Source organism: Balaenoptera borealis, assembly GCF_965194805.1.
Source record: "Balaenoptera borealis genome assembly, chromosome: 14".
NCBI classification, from domain to species: domain Eukaryota; kingdom Metazoa; phylum Chordata; class Mammalia; order Artiodactyla; family Balaenopteridae; genus Balaenoptera; species Balaenoptera borealis.
The window spans coordinates 45,243,962-45,266,657 of record NC_138875.1 but is presented as its reverse complement, the minus strand read 5'-3'; the positions used below and the strand labels follow the sequence as shown (position 1 = coordinate 45,266,657).

Sequence of the window (22,696 nt, the reverse complement as noted above, 5' to 3'; positions counted from 1 at the left end):
CAACAAGAGAGGCCGCGATAGTGAGAGGCCCGCGCACCGCAATGAGGAGTGGCCCCCGCTTGCCACAACTAGAGAAAGCCCTCGCACAGAAACGAAGACCCAACACAGCCTTAAATAATTAAATAAATAAATAATTAAATAATTAAATAAATAAAAGAATGGCAAGTAACTTAAAAAAAAAAAAAAGTAACTTTTGTACAGATGAGTGCCCAACAAAAAAAATACAACATACAAAATAATTTTTAAAGATTAATGAATTATGGATTGAGTATTTGAGTTATAAAAGAATTTATTTTAATGAAGAACCCTCCAGGACAACTTTAAATATCTGACATAAAACTTAGAGTTGCGAGCAACTTTATATTAAAATGTAACAAATTAAGTTTTAAAAATTGATAATATAAAGTATTATCTACTCTAGTCTGGGAGAAATGAATTGCTTTGTTTCACTTTACAGTACTGTCCAAATTGTATTAATTGTATCATACAAAGCTTATCATACAAATCATTAAATCCTGATAGAACTATCTAATGCCAAAGGGAGAGTGAAAACACAGGCATACCTGCCAGTGTTTCATTTTTGTGCTGTTGTTCAGTTTTAGAGTGAATACGCAAGGTAGGCTTTCTAAAATAACACCTTTTTCAATAGAGGAAAAAGAAGCCAAAGAACAGAAATTTATATAGTATCTGAAACATAAAGGAGATCTTGACTGAGCATATCGGTTACAGAATTTTCAATTCGTCGTTTCTCCTGTGGACACTAGCCACCTTCAAGACGGAAATCTTACCTTTCAAGTTCTTACCACCCTGAATTGTAAGATTTACCTTTCTGTATTCTCAGTGCTTTGATGAGTCTACTAAATTTCTTTCTAACCAAACTCTGTATGATGGGATTCTAGTTAAATGGAAAGTATGATTAGCTACAGGTCACCAGAGATGTCATATATGGGGTGGCAACTGCCACAAGGATTACAACAGGGCCAAAAAATGTGCACAGCTTACATGTATTTAGTGACTCAGAGAGTGCTGTACCATTTAGCTGTATCTCAATATAAGCACCAATAATCTCCATTAAAGAAGGTCGGTGATAATGCATTGATATAAATATATACTACAACTCTGACTTCCTTAAGATCGTGGTTTTGAAATAAACTAGTTTGCATTTATTTCTTTTATTTGTCCTAAGCTTTTTTTCCCCACTAATGCAAAAGATAATAGAAGGTATTATACTCACTTTTATTTTAAAAATTGAATATGTCAAATGTTATCAAGAACAATAATAACAAAAAGTCTGTTAAAGGAGTCACATTATTCTCAAATGCTATAAAGTCTGAAAAGATAGAATGCCCGTTTGTCAACATAGGTTGCAGGCAGAATTTCACATACTCCAAGGGGAACAGCATGTTATGTTATAAAGAAAAATACTATTTTAATTCCTTTTGAAGAGCCCTTTTAGCAAGTGATCGATTAACCATGTCCAAGTACATACCATTTATAATATATAATGGTAAATATAATGCCCAAAGTGGATTTGATATGGCAAACAATATTCAGCACACATATAAAAGGATCTCCTTATTTATAACAGGGCAGAAGACATCTGAGCAACTGAGCTAATGTGAATTAGTTTTCACCATTCCTAACAATTTTGCTACTTTAAAAGGAGAAACATTTTAAGAGATACTCAGTGCTTTCAACAATAATGGGATGATCTGACACGTTTCTTTTCTAGTTTCCCCCTCTCCTTTCTTCCTTTTCTTTGTATATGTGTGTGGGAGGATGATTAGGAATGGTAGTTAATTGTAGCAGTTTGGAGTATACTGAGGATAGAAAGGTGGGAAAGGGATGCAGATTCAGGAGAAAAGTGCAGAAGGGAAGATTCCACAACCTATGGGACAGCTCAGTGGGAAAGCTAACACCTTAAAAGTCTCAGTTTTCTGTTAAAGACTTGCTTTGAAGAGCTCTCTTCAAACAAAGAATTGTCTCTGAGAGATCCATTAAGGGATCCATAAAATGAAAACTGCGTTTCTAAAATGTTATGCCCTTAATATTATACTGAAAAGTGGAGAGTCCTAGGAGTCAAAAGGAAATACAGATATAGGATGGTCAACAGAAGTCTTAACTTATCCATCTGGACAGAAATTGAAGTTGTCTGTAAACTGAGGATTGCAGGTGAAAGAAATTATTCTATATACACTCTCTAGTATTCAAGTCCCCAGATAGACCATTTAATCTAAACTTTAGGCAATTCTTTGAAAAAATAATCCTAAACGAGGAAGTCATACACTAAAGCTGATGCTATCCTTGTTTAGATATACAGGCACCTTCCTGCCTTGCCACGCCCCAGTACTCCCACCACCACACCCTGCCACCCGGACAGCTCCTTGCATTCCACGCCCTCCCCTCCAGCGAATACACGAGAAATCTTGAGAACACAGCACCTCCTCTTTTTTTTCTCCCCATTCCGGGATTCCTTTCACAGGGAAAACACAAAACACTAAATTCACGCTTTTAAACATATTAGCTGGAAACACTTAGAAAGATGTCACAAAAGAGCACACTTTGAGAGCAGTTCCCACTTGTAAAGAGTCATTTCTCAGCTCATTTTGTTGGAACACCTGCCTGACAGGTCGACGCCCTCATCTGTACAATTCCTTGTCCATAAATATATCTTAGATCATAACTACTAATCCATTATTCATAAGTCGATGATTCAGAGAGGTCAAAGCTTGCACCCACATGCCCTGCTTGGGGGCAGAAGAGCAGCAAGAATCCAAGTAGCCAGAGTCGACCTGCTCCCGAGCCAGGCTGGTCCTCTCGCCACCGGACCAAGCGCGGGGCAGTCGGGGGTTCGCAGCTTCTTCCCAGAGCACGTCTTGAGCGCAGCCGTGGTCTCGCCCGCAGCTCCGCGTAATCGCACAGAGTTCCCGATATTTTGCTTTGTGTCTCGCGAGTTATCCGAGACTTGTCCGTACCTTCCTCTCGGGGTGGATCTCATCTTGGGGCTCAGGTTTCCTGGGCACAGAAGACCCCAGGCTGGGCTCTGGGCTTGCGCAGTCCTGCCTGGAGCCGGACAAAGAACCACCCAATCCCACGCCTCTCCCAACACTCCTCTCAGCCTGATTCTATCCCCTCTGCCCCACCCCACTCCCCCCATTACACCGCCGACCCAATCCCCATCCTTAATCGAGCCGCGCACGCCCTCGTGCCCCAGGTACACTCCGGGTGGCCAGCGGGGATGGACCGCTCCGGTGAGCTGCTTCAACGGAGGCAAAACCTGGAAGCCGTTTTTCAGAGGTAACTCGACGCCGGGACCCAGGGGCACCGCTCCAACCCCTCCTCTCACCAGCGTCCCCATCCCAGGGGACCCTGGGGTAGGGGGTCAGCCCCTGTAACTCACTCAGGGATCCTCCAAAACCTAACCCAATACTCTTCTTCGCTCTCTACCCAAACCCACCCCAACCATCATCACCAGCCCTAGGAGCCAGGAAAGGAGCGCGAACCCCAAGCCGGCCCACTCGCCACGGCGCACGAGAGAGCTCAGCGAAGCGGGAGCCCATCCTGTAATTCAAACAGTCGAACAAGTCCGAAACAAAACCCTCAGTCCGGAACCGTCCCTCCAGGACTCGTTTCCCATCCTCATCCCTCAGAGCCCGAATCTGGCTCGTCTGTGCCCGCCCCCCCAAGATGGAGCTGAGGTCACCGCTTCGCCCCCACCGCTCCCCCCCGCAGGACCAGGGCCCATTCGCCCCCCTGCCGCATCCCGGCTCCGGGTAGGTGGTCGCGCCCCACCCCGCCCGGGCTCCACTCACCACAAGGGTCAGCAGTAGCTGTCTGCAGAGGGCTCCGCGCAGGGAGCTCCGGGGCCCGGTGGCTGCCATCGCGGGGGGCGCGGGGCCGGGGAGGAGGACGCAGGCACCGGGTGGGACGCAAGAGACCAGAGCCCGCCGAGGTGCAGCGGTGCGGAGGTGCGCTTCTTTCAGCTGCTCGTTACGTCGCCCGGGCCTTTTTCAGGCTTGCCTGCCCGAGAGCGTTTTCACTCCTGAGACAGGATTGGACTCGGGAGACGCCGCGCCGCCCCTCGTTTTTTCTCAAGTTTTATCACCGCGAGAGCCTCTGGGGAGCTGCCCAAGCCTGCCCTTAGGCTTCTCGGAGGCCGCGCGGGGTGCTCGCTCGCGGGAAAGCTGTCCAGGTCACCCCCTCTCTGCCAGCTCTCCCACGCCCCGACCATCTCCCCCCACCCCCACCCCACCGGCTGCCACGCCTTCCGCCCAAATCTCAGTGGCGTCTTCCTCGCAGATGCTGCTTGGCGCATTCCTACTGCAGAACCCAAAACCGCCTGCAGGGATCCCTGCCCCAACACGGGCGCTCCTGGGTGCCAGCAACACCCTTGTCATTGGACCAGCGGATCCTCCCTTCAACACCTGATCAAATGCTGGGCAAAGTCTCCTGGTTAATGCAAAATACATGTATTCTTCCCAAATTTGACTCACACGATAAGATAAAGGACGGCAGGGGAAATTATCCCAAGAGGCATGAATAAGCTGACACTTGTTATACCAGAAATTAAAAGCAAATAAAGGAAATTCTGTTATCTTACCATTTTCACGCACCCAAAATATGAGGGATTACACTCAAAGCTTTCATTTCCTGCCAATCTCGTGGCCTTATCTGAGTCTTCTAAGAATTTGTTCTTCTTATATGAAATTATTGATTTGAGTAATTACCTGGTAATTGTACTAAGACGCAATTTTTCAGTTTGTGGTAAAAGAAAAATCTACCACACAAAAGCTTCTAGTATAAAATGAGGCTTCCAGATTCAATATCATTCGACAAATGTTTATCACTGCCCAGAGTTGCACAGGCACTGGGGCTGGAGGAAAGGAAATGCACAAAACCCAGTTCCTGCCCAAAGCAATTCAAAGTCTACGAGGGAAGAATAAAGGCATTCATCATAGCCCAGTATGCTAAACCTTTAATAGAGAAGAAGCTTACAGCACTAGGGCACATTCCTTTGTTTCTCTCTAGACTGAGTTTTGTGTCCTCTAAGGCCCCACCTACTAGACTCAGGATGAACTCCCTCTTACATATGTGTTGTTGCTTCTTGAAGTCCATGCACAAGTTCCAAGGTCAGGACCCTCAGACACTGCAGATTAATCAGAGAAGGCACTAAGGCCTTCATTCATCCCACCCTGGTCACCCCAATAGGCTGCTTGTTTAAACCATGTGTTTCCCTAAAACTCACAGGCCTAAGCTCTCAGGACTCAGACCCTAAGCTGAGCTTCCCAGTCCCATCTCTGAGGCATCCAAGACTCCTATGCACCCATCAGAGATCCTGTTTCACCTCTGGAGGCCTCGTATGGAAGAACTCTTCCAACCTCAGAGAGCGCTCTCCACGCTTCACTCCAACCATTTTCACCTCCCATCCTCCAGACCCTCACCTTGACCCATGACCTCAAGACCAGCCTCTCAAAGTGTCCTCTGGCCCCAGGCCGACTTTAGAAACAAGCCAGGATGATAGTTCTTATCAGAAAGCAAATTGGCTGGCACTTGATTTTGGACCCTCAGCCTCCAGAACTAAATAATGCCTGAGATAAGAAACAACAGAGAAAAGGAGAAGGGTAAGAGCATGTTTGGGGCAAAGACGATAGTAATAGCCCTAGTGGAGCTCTCAGGAGTCTTGTGAGGGTTTCCCACATCAAGGAAATAGAAAGGAGTTTCTTCAGAACCACTGGATGGAAGACCTTCTGTGCTGAGAATTAGGTTAGAAAGGTAGTCTCCTAACAAACGAGGCTCAGAAGTTGAATTTCATCCTAGAAGAGATGGAGAACCGTCCCCTCAATCTGCAAGAAAGATGATCACTTTGGGTGAGTTAATGGGCTCATTAACTTCATTAATGAACCTGTTTCTGCCATGATGTAGCTTTTCCTTAATATTTAGGGAATAAAAGATTTGAAATGTTTTTCTTTATGCTCAGTAGCCCTAGTTTTCAGTGATTTCAACTTTGTCTAATAGAGTCTGACCTGATTACTACTGTCTTCCATGTGACTAAAACCATAAGATAGCTATCATTTGCTGTATAATTAAGGCGATTGTTAAACCTACTGACTATATATGACAGTTACTCTGAGCTTCTATGTTTAACTTCTCCAAAATAAAAATTATAGGAATCTATTCCAGAAATAGTGTAAGAAAGCATATTGGTGATATTTTCTATTTGTATTGTAAAATTCTAGGTGCAATATGAATATTGAATAATAACAATATGGAATATAACTATCTTGGAATTTCCTGTTTTGCTAAGACATGTATTTGTCCACCATGAGTATATTAAAGTCCTAATAAAAAGCAATGTGTTTTTATAATTTAGAAAAGAATCTTCATAGGCAGTTATAATTATAAATATGACTTGGAGACAAATTTAAAAATTGCTTTTATTTTTCCTGTGGAGATTACAATTTTAAATGAAATTGTTGAAAATTTATTTAAAACATGAGCTTTAGTTTGAATATAGTTAGAACTGGATGCCTTCTATAATAAAATTAATTTTAAATCATCATGAGACATCATAAAGCGTAAAGAGTTATTCTGAAATATCTTTATTTTAATACCCTGTACCCCAAACTGGAAAGTCAGTTGGAAGTCACTACTAAAAGAATAATGTACAAAAATGGGAAAGAAATATTATTTTTCCTTGTTATCTTCTTAGTTTGAGGGTAAGAGCAGCAATAAATAGAAGATCAAAAATGGAAGGTGATCTTAAGCTAACGTATAAAACTTCAGGGATCCAGGTGAATTGACAAATTTTCAGTAGAAAGCAAACTTAAGATCATTAGGAAGAGTTCTCTGTATCTAGGAGGAATCTCTGGCCACAGAAAGGGTAAAGACCCTAGGAGCTGGGAGCCGACTCCTAGCCCACTGAGAAGGCTGCTTTGCACAACTCCGTGCCCACAGGTGCTGGTCTCACACACCCACTCACCGCAGTGGTTTATGTGGGCGGTGACACCGCAAATGTGGGTCCCCTCACACACGCCTATAAAACACAACCAGTACAACTGTATGATGTTTGGAACAAATTTGCTGGTAAGGGAAGAGATATTTATGAAAAGCTTAAATTAAAACCAAGTAAAAGTTTCATGTTGAATAGTCCTAATAGTGACACAGAATGAGTTCTGCCCTGAGACGTTAGTTCAGAAGCATCTGTAGAATATTATTTAGGGTAAATAGTCATGGTAATGAACAGTATTCGAACAAATTGCTTGCTGGAGCAAGAGTGGGAAATACTGTACAAACATGGACTCAAATGCCAGGAGCGTTCTCAGACTTAATTTTTAGAAATTAGCTCCCCTTTGTGTATCCACTTGCTCTTTTAGAGAAGGCTCTTCCCTGGTGCTTGGCAACTGGGCGGTCGGATTCTCTCATCTCCACTGCTGTTTTTCTCTAAGAGTACTAAACTCTGCTACTGCCCTTCCAGCCTCCAGGAGAGTTTGCTGCTTTTCCTGTACCACCTTTCCCAAAGTGTGGCCATAGGTCCTCCACTAATTTCCCACAGCGCCGCTAAGAACGGCCTAGATTTTTTTTTTTTTTTGGTCATTTATAAAGACTGCTGGAGACAGTTGAAGTGAAGAGTAACCTGTAATATTGCATTGCTGCTCAGGACGAGAGCCATCCCGCGATCCCCATCAACCTCATGGCAAGCACCCCTCCCAGCTCTATTTCCACCCCCATGGAAATGCTCCAGGAAACAAAGAGAACCTCGAGCCTAGACCAGAATGAGCCCTGGCCTCCCAGGGAACAGAAGTTTATCTTTCCTCCTTTTCTGTGCTGTGTCCTTACTCCTGAGGATTAATTTCTACCCAGAGTGATTGACAGTAGGATTACCCATTCCTTTCCGGAGAAAACACTCCCAGCCACAGAGGTGTGACCTTTCACTCTAACCTTGCAACAAACATTCAAAAATTGAACATTTGTACATCTCTCAAATTCAGAAATATCCAGTTTAAGTAACAACATGATAATAGTCCAATCCGGATAGGGTGTGCCAGGCTCAGAAAGGCTCCCTTTCAGTCTCTCCTTATTAATAAATGATGCAAGAACTATTACAATGGTTTTACTCTTCCTCCACGGAAATCTTCAGACGCCCTGACAAATAGCCTCTCTTCTGCAAACAGGCCTTTCAAGGAGAGAGGAATTGTCTCCTGGTGACTTCTCACCAGGCTGGAAGGAAGACGGATTTCCACACAGACAACAACTCCGTTGTGTGAGTGATGACTTCTTACATTAACTAGACAAACCCAGGGTAACAAAGCCCTGCTACAGGGTCAATTTAGTCCCTCTCATCTTGGAATCATCCCATAATCCTCCGCTTCACGTCAGCGTGAAAGTCTCCTCCCACCGGGTGAGGCTTTAATTTCTCCTGTATGTTCTCACGTCGCCAGGAGAGCGCATTGTGTACATCAGTTGTTCAAAGAGCATTACTCATGGAGGAAGGCTACAGGTGTGAATGGTCCAACTTCCAGATCCCATGTGTCATTCATCTGATTCATTGGCCCGTCAGTCTTCTTTTTTCCCGGAAGTTTAGGAGGACCATCCCTCAAAATCAGCTTGGGGAAGTGGCAGACCCCCAGCTCAGATGCCTATCAGCTAGCCCAGGTGTGGAGAAGCAGATTTTCCCACCAGTTCTCTATGGGCTGTAAATTATTTAATTCAGCAGTTATTATTTATTGTTCTTAATTGTTGATTTTATTTTAAATTATCTACTCATTAATTTTATTTACTCAAGATTTATTCATCTTGATTTGTTTTCTTCTTTTCAGCCTGCCCAGTTTCCCAAGCCCTTCTGTCACTAGATAAGGAATAGCTTTCTACCAATTAGCTACTTAGTGTTCACTGAACAAGCCAAACACCAAGGTTCTTTTCTTGCACTGCTTTCAAGCATCATACTTGTGTTTGCCTTTCAACATTATGATAAGCTGCACTTTTCCCTAATTGATAAGTTCTAGTCTTAACTTACACACATCTGTGTAAGGTTATACCAGATCCCTATTCCTCTAAACAACCCTAATGCAGGGGTCTTACCTGAATGTTAAAGGAAAAAGAGAGAGAGAAGCTAGAAATATTCCTAGTAGGCACGTAGGCATATCCCAGAAAGGCTATTTTGTTGTCCCTTTCTCCTAAGGTTGCAGTGTTCTTGACATGTGCAATAAAATTGGCTGTTTCTCCCAGATTCCAAGTTCTGTTTGGATAGTGGTCAGAGAAAGACTTGATCTTAACTATAATATTTCACTTTAAAAATGAGAATCTCTGACTAAAATCACCCTTTCAGGCCCCCAAAGTAATAAATAGTACTTTTAGACATCTCAAAATAAATGATTCCAAACTCACAGAGGAGTCATCCTTAAGAACTTTATTTCCTACTCAAAACAATGTTAAGTAGAGCCCTGAACCAAGATGGTGGAGTAGAAGGATGTGCTCTCACTCGCTCTTGTAAGAACACCAGAATCACAACTAGCTGCTGGACAATCATCAACAGGAGGACACTGGAACTCACCAAAAAAGATACCCCACATCCAAAGACAAAGGAGAAGCCACAATGAGATGGTAGGAGGGGCACAATCACAGTGAAATCAAATCCCATAACTGCTGGGTGGGTGACTCACAGACTGGAGAACATTTATACCACAGAAGTCCACCCACTGGAGTGAGGGTTCTGAGCCCCACGTCAGGCTTCCCAACCTGGGGGTCTGGCAATGGGAGGAGGAATTCCTAGAGAATCAGACTTTGAAGCCTAGTGGGATTTGATTGCAGGCCTTCAACAGGACTGGGGGAAACAGAGACTCCACTCTTGGAGGGCACACACAAAGTAGTGTGTGCATCGGGACCCAGGGGAAGGAGCAGTGACCCCAGGGGAGACTGAACCAGACCTACCTGCTAGTGTTGGAGGGTCTCCTGCAGAGGCGGTTGGCTGTGGCTCATCGTGGGGACAAGGACACTGGCAGCAGAAGTTCTGGGAAGTAGTCCTTGGCGTGAGCCCTCCCAGAGTCTGCCATTAGCCCCACCATAGAGCCCAGGTAGGCTCCAGTGTTGGGTTGCCTCAGGCCAAACAACCAACAGGGAGGGAACCCAGCCCCAACCATCAGCAGCCAAGCGGATTAAAGTTTTACTGAGCTCTGCCCACCAGAGCAACAGTCAGCTCTACCCACCACCAGTCACTCCCATCAGGAAACTTGCACAAGCCTCTTAGATGGCCACATTCACCAGAAGGCAGACAGCAGAAGCAAGAAGAACTACAATCCTGCAGCCTGTGTAACAAAAACCACATTCACAGAAAGATAGACAAGATGAAAAGGCAGAGGGCTATGTACCAGATGAAGGAACAAGATGAAACCCCAGAAAAACAATGAAATGAAATGGAGATAGACAACCTTCCAGAAAAAGAATTCAGAATAATGATAGTGAAGATGATCCAGGACCTCGGAAAAAGAATGGAGGCAAAGGTCGAGAAGATGCAAGAAATGTTTAACAAAGACCTAGAAGAATTAAAGAACAAACAAACAGAGATGAAAAATACAATAACTGAAATGAAAACTACACTAGAAGGAATCAATAGCAGAATAACTGAGGCAGAAGAATGAATAAGTGACCTGGAAGACAGAATGGTGGAATTCACTGTTGTGGAAGAGAATAAAGAAAAAAGAATGAAAAGAAATGAAGACAGCCTAAGAGACCTCTGGGACAACATTAAACACAACAACATTCGCATTATAGGGGTCCCAGAAGGAGAAGAGAGAGAGAAAGACAAGAGAAAATATTTGACGAGATTATAGTTGAAAACTTCCCTAACATGGGAAAGGAAATGGCCACCCAAGTCGAGGAAGTGCAGTGAGTCCCATACAGGATAAACCCAAGGAGAAACACGCCGAGACACATAGTAATCAAACTGGGAAAACTTAAAGACAAAGAAAAAATATTGAAAGCAGCAAGGGACAAATGACAAATAACATACAAGGGAACTCCCATAAGGTTAACAGCTGATTTCTCAGCAGAAACTCTACAAGCCAGAAGGGAGTGGCAAGATATACTTAACGTGATGAAAGGGAAGAAGCTACAACCAAGATTACTCTACCTGGCAAGGATCTCACTCAGATTTGATGGAGAAATCAAAAGCTTTACAGACAAGCAAAAGCTAAGAGAGTTCAGCACCACCAAACCAGCTCTACAACAAATGCTAAAGGAACTTCTCTTAGTGGGAAACACAAGAGAAGAAAAGGACCTAAAGGAACAAACCCAAAACAATTAAGAAAATAGTCATAGGAACATACATATCGATAATTACCTTAAACGTGAATGGATTAAATGCTCCAACCAAAAGACACAGGCTTGCTGAGTGGATACAAAAACAAGACCCATATATATGCTGTTTACAAGAGACCCACTTCAGGGACACATACAGACTGAAAGTGAGGGGATGGAAGAAAGATATTCCATGCAAACGGAAATCAAAGAAAGCTGGAGTAACACTACTCATATCAGATAAAATAGATTTTACAATAAAGAATATTACAAGAGACAAGGAAGGACACTACATAATGATCAAGGGATCAATCCAAAAAGAAGACATAACAATTATAAATATATATGCACCCAACATAGGAGCACCTCAATACATAAGGCAACTACTAACAGCTATAAAAGAGGAAATCGACAGTAACACAATCATAGTGGGGGATTTTAACACCTCACTTACACCAATGGACAGATCATCCAAAATGAAAATAAATAAGGAAACAGAAGCTTTAAATGACACAATAGACCAGATAGATTTAATTGATATTTATAGGACATTCCATCCAAAAACAGCAGGTTACACTTTCTTCTCAAGTGCGCACTGAATCTTCTCCAGGATAGATCACATCTTGGGTCACAAATCAAGCCTCAGTAAATTTAAGAAAATTGAAATCATATCAAGCATCTTTTCTGATCACAATGCTATGAGATTAGAAATCAATTACAGGGAAAAAAACGTTACAAACACATGGAGGCTAAACAATACGTTACTAAGTAAACAAGAGATCAATCACTGAAGAAATCAAAGAGGAAATCAAAAAATAGCTAGAGAGAAATGACAATGAAAACACGACAATCCAAAACCTATGGGATGTAGCAAAGCAGTTCTAAGAGGGAAGTTAATAGCTATACAAGCCTCCTCAAGATACAAGAAAAATCTCAAATAAACAATCTAACCTTACACCTAAAGGAACTAGAGAAAGAAAAACAAACAAAACCCAAAGTTAGCAAAAGGAAAGAAATCATAAAGATCAGGGAAGAAATAAATGAAATAGAAACAAGGAAAACAATAGCAAAGATCAAAAAAACTAAAAGGTGGTTCTTTGAGAAGATAAACAAAATTGATAAGCCATTAGCCAGACTGATCAAGAAAAAGAGGGAGAGGACTCAAATCAATAAAATCAGAAATGAAAAAGGAGAAGTTACAACAGACACTGCAGAAATACAAAGCATCCTAAGAGACTACTACAAACAACTCTATGCCAATAAAATGGACAACCTGGAAGAAATGGACAAATTCTTAGAAAGGTAGAACCTTCCAAGACTGAACCAGGAAGAAACTGAAAATATGAACAGACCAATCACAAGTAATGAAATTGAAACTGTGATTAAAAATCTTCCAACAAACAAAAGCCCAGGACCAGATGGCTTCACAGGTGAATTCTATCAACCATTTAGAGAAAAGTTAACACCCATCCTTCTCAAACTCTCCCAAAAAATTGCAGAGGAAGGAATACTCCCAAGCTCATTCTATGAGGCCACCATCACCCTGATATGAAAACCAGACAAAGATACTACAAAAAAAGAAAATTACAGACCAATATCACTGATGAATATAGATGCAAAAATCCTCAACAAAATACTAGCAAACAGAATCCAACAACACATTAAAAGGATCATACACCATGATCAAGTGGGATTTATCCCAGGGATGCAAGAATTCTTCAATATATGCAAATCAATCAATGTGATACACCATATTAACAAACTGAAGAATAAAAACCATATGATCATCTCAATAGATGCAGAAAAAGCTTTTGACAAAATTCAACACCCATTTATGATAAAAACTCTCCAGAAAGTGGGCATAGAGGGAACCTACCTCAACATAATAAAGGCCATATACAACAAACCCACCGCAAACATCATACTCAATGGTGAAAAACTGGAAGCATTTCCTCTAAGATCAGGAACGAGACAAGGATGTCCACTCTCACCACTATTATTCAACATAGTTTTGGAAGTCCTAGCCACGGCAATCAGAGAAGAAAAAGAAATAAAAGGAATCCAAATTGGAAAAGAAGTAAAACTGTCATTGTTTGCAGAGGACATGATAGTATACATAGAGAATCCTAAAGATGCTACCAGAAAACGACTAGAGCTAATCAATGAATTTGGCAAAGTTGCAGGATACAAAATTAATGCACAGAAATCTCTTGCATTCCTATACACTAATGATGAAAAATCTGAAAGAGAAATTAAGGAAACACTCCCATTTACCATTGCAACAAAAAGAATAAAATACCTAGGAATAAACTAACCTAGGGAGACAAAAGACCTGTATGTAGAAAACTATAAGACACTGATGAAAGAAATTAAAGATGATACCAACAGATGGAGTGATATACCATGTTCTTGGATTGGTAGAATCAATATTGTGAAAATGACTATACTACCCATAACAATCTAAAGATTCAATGCAATCCCTATCAAATTACCAATGGCATTTTTTGCAGAACTAGAACAAATAATCTTAAAATTTGTATGGAGACACAAAAGATCCCGAATAGCCAAAGCAGTCTTGAGGGAAAAAAACGGAGCTGGAGGAATCAGACTCCCTGACTTCAGACTACACTACAAAGCTACAGTAATCAAGAATAAGGTATTGGCACAAAAACAGAAACATAGATCAATGGAACAAGATAGAAAGCCCATAGATAAACCCACGCACCTATGGTCAACTAATCTATGACAAAGGAGGCAAGGATATACAATGGAGAAAAGACAGTCTCTTCAATAAGTGGTGCTGGGAAAACTGGACAGCTACATGTAAAAGAATGAAATTAGAACACTCCCTAACACCATACACAAAAATAAACTCAAAATGGATTAGAGACCTAAATGTAAGACCGGACACTATAAAACTCTTAGAGGAAAACATAGGAAGAACACTCTTTGACATGAAACACAACAAGATCTTTTTTGATCCACCTCCTAGAGTAATGGAAATCAAAACAAAAATAAACAAATGGGACCTAATGAAACTTCAAAGCTTTTACACATCAAAGGAAACCATAAACAAGACGAAAAGACAACCCTCAGAATGGGAGAAAATATTTGCAAACGAATCAATGGACAAAGGATTAATCTCCAAAATATATAAAGAGGTCATGCAGCTCAATATTAAAAAAACAAACAACCCAATCCAAAAATGGGCAGAAGACCTAAATAGACATTTCTCCAAAGAAGACATACAGATGGCCAAGAAGCACGTGAAAAGCTGCTCAACATCACTAATTATTAGAGAAATGCAAATCAAAACTACAATGAGGTATAACCTCATACCAGTTAGAATGGGCATCAACTGATGTACTGTTCCAAAGGTCCAAGCAAAGACTGGAACCCACTGCCTCTCCCCATTCGTCTTATTCTAGGATGGGTGGTCAAATGAAATTGGAATGGACAAGCACCGTGGATGTAACTATGACATCTTTCCCCTTATGGTGACCTGCCTTTCTGTAATATTACCAAGATAATTGACACCAGTGTCACCAAATATCAACTTTTCCTTTCTCATTTGGCACAGAGAGAATAAGGTTTTCTCTCTCCAGAGAGATACTGAAAAGTGATAAGGACACACATGTTCTCATGACATAATGTAAGATAAAGACATCTTATTTTCTGCCACATTCATTTATCATAGTATACAAAGTATTACCTGAGAATAGGTGGGCTAAGCCTTGCTCTACTGGGCTCTCTCAGCAATAGTTTTCCAGACTCCTCTGTTCAAAGGAGAAGGACATACTCTATCATGGCATTTGGCCAGGAATATGCCAGGTTTTTTTTTTTTTCCCAAGTTTGTCCAAGGCCCTCTAGCTTTTTCCTCCCCTTCCCCTCCAAATGTAACAGGGATGCAAGTCAGCCTGACCTGGGTACTCTAACCCCATCTGTTTAGAGATTCTAACTGAAGTTTTAAATTGCCTGTTAACTTGTTTGACATAATTGCCCTGGGGTAGGTAGTTTTTAAATCTCTGGCCTCTCTATCTTGTAAAAATGTAAAATTTTAGAAAAGATTTTTCCTTTTACATCTGGATTACATAGAGTAAACTTCATAGACCTTAAGCATACACTTCAATAAGTGTTGACAAATGTATACATAAATATATATATGGTTGGCCAAAAAGTTCGTTCGGGCTTTTCAGTAACATCGTACCAAAAACCCGAACGAACTTTTTGGCCGACCCAGTTATTTATCTGCCTATCTATATATATATAGTGTTACCTTCATTCAAATCAAGATAGAGAACATTTCCTTCACCCTAGTCAATACCTCCACCCTGAGGCAGCCACTGTTCTGCTTTCTGTCACTAAGGAGTAGTTTTGACTTCCTTAGAATTTCACATAAATGGAATTGCACACTAACTTAGTTATCTATTACAGCATCACTTTTTATCTATTGGACATCACTTTTGCATTATTCCACAACTTAGTGGGTTAAAACAACTAGGACTTGTTATCTCACAGTTTCTGTGGAATCCAGGCTTAGCTGGCTGTCTCCGGCTCAGGTTGCAGTCAAGGTGTGTAGCTGAGGCTACAGTCATATCAAGGCTCCACTGGATCTGTTTTTAAGTTCCTGTACATGACTTTCGGCAGGCTTTCCTTGATAAATGTTGGCTGAGACATCAGTTCCTTGCCATGTGGGCCTCTCTAGGGCAGCCCACACCATGGGTACCTGGCTTCCCTCAGAACAAACCAGAAAGATAAGGTGTCCAGAATGGAAGCCACAGTCTTTTTGTAACCCAACATCAGAAGTGAGATTCTGTCACCTCTGCTTAATTCTATTGGCTAGAAGTAAGTCACTAGAAGCACTCCAAAGTCAAGGGATGGCAATTACACAAGGGCATGAACACCAAGAGGCAGAGATCATTGGACACCATCTTAGAGGCTGACAGCCACACAGAATGTATGCTTTTGTGTCTGATGTCTTTCATTCAGCATTGTTGTTGAGTGCATCAGTACCTTGTCCCTTTTATTACTGAGTACTACTGCATTGTCTGTATACCACAGTGTGTTTAATTCTTCTCTTTTGTGTTGTTTCCACATTTTAGCTGTTATGAATAAAGCTGCTATGAACATGTGCAAGTCTTTTTGTGCACATAGAGTTTCATTTCTCCCCCATATATCCCTAGTAGTAGAATAACTAGGACATAGGGCATAGGATAAGGCTATACTTCACTTTCATTCAAACTGCCTGGCCAATTCCCCACCAGCATATATCAATATATATGAGTTCCAGTTGTTCTACATCCTTGCCAACACATTTTTGTCAGCCTTATAATTTTACCACTATGGGTGTCTCATTGTGGTTTTCATTTGCATTTCACTGATGAAGTGATATCTTATGTTTTGAATTTGCTTTTCCCTGATGACTAATGATGTTGAGCAATTTTTCATGTGCTTATTGGCCATGTTAAGTACAATTGCATTGTCTGTTTGTCTCCTCATTACTGTTTTGTGACAATATTTACTACATATTTTTAAAATTAAATTATTTATGTGTAATAAATATACAAATTATTTAAATATTTATTAAAATAAATTCAAATTTTGTACACTTTAAATAGAATTTTATTTGTTGAAAACATAATTTAAGTCCTCCTCCTTCCTCCTCCTCCTCTTCCTTTTCATCTTTATATTGGCTAATGTTCATTACAAAAGTGGTTCCAGAGTCACAGGAGCTGTTAAAATCTTGTGTTTCATAGGTTGGATTTACAAGTAGGAAGATGGAGGCAAGGGTATCTTCTAGAATGCGTTATTGTCTAAGCTTTAGGACCACAAAACATTTTTAAAATTGCTTTTTGGATGCCAAGATAAAATTTATAGTTATGGAGGAGAATGTCCCAGTTCTGTAATTGACTCAAAAGTTTGGGAAGGCTGCAGTGGGTCCAGGACTGACTACAAATTTAGGAATATCACCACCAGGAACAGTAGTTCTTAACTCTCACTGCATATTGATATCTCCTGGGGAGCTTTTAATAAACACCAACATTCAGGCCCCCCCTCAGATCAATTACATCAGATTCTCCAAAGGAGGGACTCTCTTAAGTGTTTTATGTAAAAGCTTCCCAGAGTATTCTACTGTACAGATCAGAAATGAGATTCTTGCTCTAGATGAGCAGTTCTCAAAATGTGGTTTTTTAACCAGTAGCACAAGCACCACTAGGAATGTGGAAGTTCTTTACTCACTCTGAAATATGATGACAGATACAAAACCCAGGAAATGATGAAATTGACGTTGGAAGAATTCAGGCCTTAGGGTTTTTCTAAGATGCGGATTCTTAAACTTTTTTTTAAATGTTTCATTTTGATTTAGATATAAATCTCCTTTTCCCATTTTTTAGCTCTCTTTGTAGCATTTATATAATCTATTTAATCAATACTTTACAAGAAAGGCTTAGGTCTGCTTTTGTGTACTTCATCAAGTCCTTTCATGGTGCGCATGATGAAATGTACTGTGGTTTCCGGTTCGTTTATTACCTGGACTGTTGTTACCTGTATTCGTTTATTCTTACTTTCAAAGTCTTTCCCTAGATTTCAGTAAATTACAGGACAAATCTATATCAAGGAAGTATTTCTTCCACACACCCATTTAGGTCTAGATGTTTCCTATCCTTGGTGAAATATTCATGGCTAGAAAGATTCTAATGGTTCCACTTTCCTATCTCAAGTGCAAGAATATTTATTCTAACTCTTGGGGCTGGGTCTTTTAAGTGGTTTCCAGATAAACTGTCTATATTATTAAGACTTCCCTCTGCTTACAATTGACACAATTCTCACGATTTACTTTGATGTCCACAGCTATTGGCAAAAAGGAAAAAAAAAATCAGGTATTGTTTTGGTATTCTTTCCACCTAGATAACCAAAGTTATCATGTAAGACTTTTAGCATCATGACACAGTAAACACGGGACAGAGATTGGTGTTTCCATTGCCTTCATACTAAGTACTGAAACACAATATCTTATTACTCAGGGACTAATGCCAGTCTTGAAACAAAACCACGCTTCCCTTTGAGATACATCTGTTCATCTCTACCTAGATGTTATGGGTCTTGTTTTTCATTTTGTTTTTTAAAAATCTCTTCCTTTAGCTCATGCTTTACCTACTTTTTCATCTTTCCATTCCACACTCTCAACTGGGACAATAAAAATGTTCTCAAGACACATATAATTGACAGTGATGAAGGCATGCTTCCTGAAACCACAAGTTATCTGCCACACCTCTTTTAGGAAGACCAAACAGTCCTGACACCCAAGCTAGTTTAAATATCCTGAGAAGTGGGTATTTTATAGGGGTCATCTGGAAAGATTTACTGAGATGTGAACTTGGAGATCTGAATGATAGAGGAGACCAATGATCTGGAGGACAAGCATCCCAGCCTGAGAGAATAGCAAGTATAAAAGCCCTGGAAATCAACAACAAGCTTGTCTGTTCAGAGAACAGAGAGAAGCCAACAAGTGCTGGAGTGGAGTGAAGGCTACTAGCATATAAAGTGATAAAAAGAAGCAACAGAGATTTAAAAAAACTCATGGGCCCCGTTAAAGAGTTTAGGTTTTATTTTAATCTCACCTGCTCATAAAAAGGCATAGAAAGGCTTTTGGGTGGTGGTGGGGGAGGAAGGCATGATTTGATTTATATATTTTATTAATCACTTATGGCTGCTGCAAGAAAAGAGATTATAGAGGGCAACACTGGCAGATGTAGCAGTTCAGGCCGAAGGTGATGATAGTTTGACCTATGAAAGGCAGTGACGGAACTAGTGATGAAGTTTGGATTTGTGGTATAACTTGAAGTTAGACCTCATAGGACTGGCTGATAGATTGGAGGTGGGATGTGAGAGAAAGAGAAGATTCAAGGGTGACTACCAAGGGCTTTGTACTAAGCAGCAGTGTGAACACAATGACTGAATGAAGGAAGGAAATTGGGAGAGAAACTGGTTTGGATTAAGACATGAAGGGTTTTATTTGGACATGTAAAGTTTGAGATGTCTATTACATACCCAAGCTAAGATGTATTATTTAAAACTTTGAGAGTGAAAGAGAAAATCTAGGGAATGAATGAAGATAGATCCCTTAGTTACTCCAAGAATCAGGAAGGAAAAAGGAAGCAGCTCCTCCTAGACTAAGGAGGAGTGGCCAGAGACTAAGGAGGAATGGAATGATCTGTGAACATGGTGTTCCATAAGCCAAGGGAAGACAGTTTGTCACCAAGAAGGACGTAATTAACTGTGGCATAAGCTTTTGAAAAGTCAAGTAAGATTAAGGCTAAAAACAAGTCATTGGATTGGACATGACTAAGCCATTGGTGATGACAGGAAAGTGAGTTTCCTTGGAGTAGTGGTGACGAAGGCACAATTGCAGAGCCACAGATGGACTAGGTTAGGTGATGAAGAAATAGAAGCAAAAGCGACTCTCAGATCATCGCTTCCTTGCACCTGTCACACTTTGGTTCTCCTGAAAGCAAAGCCTGAAACACAGATGTGAGAGAAGCCAGTCTACTGGGAGATAATCCTGGAGGCAGAATCAGAGACTGGGAAAATATAAAAGTCACTAAAAGCTGTGTTATTGACTTGAGTAATGTTGTGGGCTCAGTCCCACCTGTCATGCTCTGAGAAATGAGGTCTACTGCACTTCAGAGTTGTATTCTGGAAAGACAGTACATTACCAGGCAATTCTAAGCACCACAAACTTAGAGGCTTAAAGCAACACACATGTATTATCCATAGTTTTATGTGTCAAATATTTGGACATGGCTTAGCTGGGTGCTCTGCTTTATTCTCACCAGGCTGCAACTGAGGTGTCGGCTGGGCTGCATTTTCATCTAGAGGCTCAGGTGGGGAAGGATCCACTTTCAAGCTCATGCTGATTCTTGGCAGGTTTCCTTATGGCTGTGTAACAAATGGCCTGCTTTTTGTGGCTGTTGGATGGATGGTGGGCAGCATCAAGTCCTACAGGCCACCAGCAGTTTCTAGAGGTCACACCAGTTCTTTGTCACATGGGCTTGCTTAATATGGCTGCTTATTGCAAGTCAGCAAGAAGAAGCTCTTTCCCCGGTCCGCTAAAATGGGATGTTATGTAGCATAATAATATGCTATGTGGGTGAAGTCTCATCCTATCACCTTTGCCATGTTCTATTGACTAGAAGCAAGTCTAGTCAATAGACTTACTTCTAGTCAATAGAAGCCCTTCCCTGCCTTCTAGTCAATGAGGCCCGGCCCTCATTCCAGAGGAGGAGATTACTCAAAATCATGGACACCAAAAGGCGAGGAAGCATTGGAGGGTCACCTTAACAAACAGGAATCTGGAGCACATGTCCACTGACTTCTCTTCCCTTTACGGTGAGCGTGGGCCCTGAGGAGCAATCACTCCTCTGACTTTCTGGGCTCCACCTACACGCAGACTGAGAGATGATGAAGCAGGTGCTCCAGGTGTACACTGGCAGATGTGTGGAGCTGTCAGACTCAGCTATGCTGAAATTGGGTGTTGAAGGCTTGTCCTATGGGAGTCAAAGTCTTCTGCAACAGCATCCTTTGGGTCTTTGTTATGTTGGTTTTTCTATGAAAGGGGATGGAGAAAATGAGGCAATCGCTGAAGGACAACTTGAGGTAAACAAGTTTTATTCACATGACAGAAGCAAATTGCAGGGTGGCTAAGAGCGTAGATTCTCAAGCCAGATTGCCTAGTCAAATACTGATTCTATCATATCCTAGTACCACTACCCTGAGCTAGTCATTTAACATTTCTGTGTCTCAGTTTCCTCATCTATAAAGTGGGAATAATAATGGTTCCTAACTTGAATGAGCATGAAAAGAATTAACATATGTAAAGTTTTTACAATATGGCACAAGAAAACTACTATATCCATGTCAACAATTATTTCTATTAAGCATTTCTGTTTATTCTTGGAGATGATCCAGGCAACAGCAGATTATGGACGATGTAGGAGAGGTTAATTTCATGAACAAAGATCTTGAGGAAGCAAAAGGTCATGGGAACCAGTGTATTAATGGAGAGGTTGCCTTAAATAGGAGCAGAGCAAGTCTTCCATTATAAAGGATGGAGGTCAAAGTACATGGTATAGTTGTTGGTAGTCTGGTAGAGTTGGTGGTGGAAAGATGAGAGAGTTCTGTTTCTATTTTGTCATTAAAATCAGATGCAAAGTTATGTTAAGCAAGGAAGGTAGACTAGAGACTTAAGCAGAGTAGGTGTAAAATAGGAAATTGACTAGACCAGTCTTTTGAATTGTTGACTCTAATTTATAGTAAGAAATATTTTTTATGTTGTGAACTGGTACATAGCTCATACATGTAATCTGGAACTTAAATTTCATGAATAACACTTACTATTCCCATGTGTAACACACACTGACCATTTCTGTTCATTGCCTTCTAATTTATTAATAATGCAGGTGGCCATCCCTCGAGTTAATTGGCTGTGTTTCAACCAGTTGGCTGTATCTCACTGTTTGAAAAACCCTGAACTTAGGTAACAGAGCAGAATTGTGGGTCAGCACTGACAACATGGTTAAATGTTTTTTCTTGAGCCATGTTCCAGGGTTCAAGTAAAATTCATGAAATAGCTGGCAAATGGGGTTTATCCAGTGATAGGGTTTTGCTGAGTAATTACAAAGAAGAGAAGGGAAAAGAAGTTAAAGTTATAGTGGAATAGATTAAAGCAATGAATAAATTGAAGTTGAGAAAGGAAGGAAATGATGAGATCAATGAAACAATGAAATAGTGGTAGGGTTTTGCAAGAGACTGAAAATTGCCAAAGATGTTATTGGAAGCTTTCCTAAAGGAACTCAGCCAAAAAAAAGAAAAAGGGAACTTCCCTAAGTAATTGAGTTTCAGGCACATATCCAGACAAACTATGTAAATCAAAGCATCAGAAGAGTTCTGGGATAGACTTGTGCATTTATCCGTTAGACATTTTATCGGGGCTGCTTACCAGCTTCATGTTGGCATGGAGCTAACATCAAATTAATCCAGCTACCCTTGCCCTGTCCTTGACATACATCCCCACACACCACAGACATTGCAATACAATCTCTTTGACTTGGAGGACGTTTGGAAATCAATGATAAACTAAGACTGAATTACCACTTCACTTATATTAAATTAACATGGAATCATAGAAAATTATAACAAAGTGACTAGATATTTAACCTGGTCTAACTCCTCATTTTATTGAAGAAACATACACCCAAAGAAGGAGTTATGTGATTTGCCTAAAGATGCAGATGAGTTTTAAGAATGTTGAGATAAAAATTCAGAATTTTGGACCCATATACCCTTTCTTAAAAAATCTTTACGGAGATAAATTAATCTGTTAAAACCAAAAATGGTTGAAACC

The 22,696-nt window shown here is 40.8% G+C and overlaps 3 protein-coding genes across 5 annotated transcripts in view; 1 reads left to right on the top strand and 2 right to left on the bottom strand.

The window, feature by feature from the left end:
- DSC3 (desmocollin 3) overlaps nt 1-4,207 on the bottom strand; it is a 40,267-nt gene extending 36,060 nt beyond the window's left edge. For all 3 annotated transcript variants that reach the window (XR_014234181.1, XM_082354227.1, XM_082354228.1), the window contains exon 1: nt 3,813-4,207. Coding sequence is in view for 2 of the 3 variants with exons in the window: in XM_082354227.1 (XP_082210353.1) it covers nt 3,813-3,881 (69 nt within the window). In the remaining variant the exon portion in view is untranslated. The remainder of the gene's footprint in view (nt 1-3,812) is intronic.
- Nucleotides 1-22,696, bottom strand: part of DSC2 (desmocollin 2) — a 98,931-nt gene that overhangs the window by 37,760 nt on the left and 38,475 nt on the right. The window contains exon 16 of the transcript XR_014234180.1: nt 9,447-20,899. The gene's annotated coding sequence lies outside the window, so the exon portion shown is untranslated. The remainder of the gene's footprint in view (nt 1-9,446; nt 20,900-22,696) is intronic.
- LOC309610870 (uncharacterized protein) lies at nt 381-9,440 on the top strand. Its single transcript, XM_082354415.1, has 3 exons — nt 381-3,297; nt 3,476-3,773; nt 4,300-9,440. The coding sequence occupies exons 1-3, from the start codon at nt 3,239-3,241 to the stop codon at nt 4,426-4,428; spliced, it is 486 nt and encodes a 161-aa protein (XP_082210541.1). The 5' UTR covers nt 381-3,238; the 3' UTR covers nt 4,429-9,440.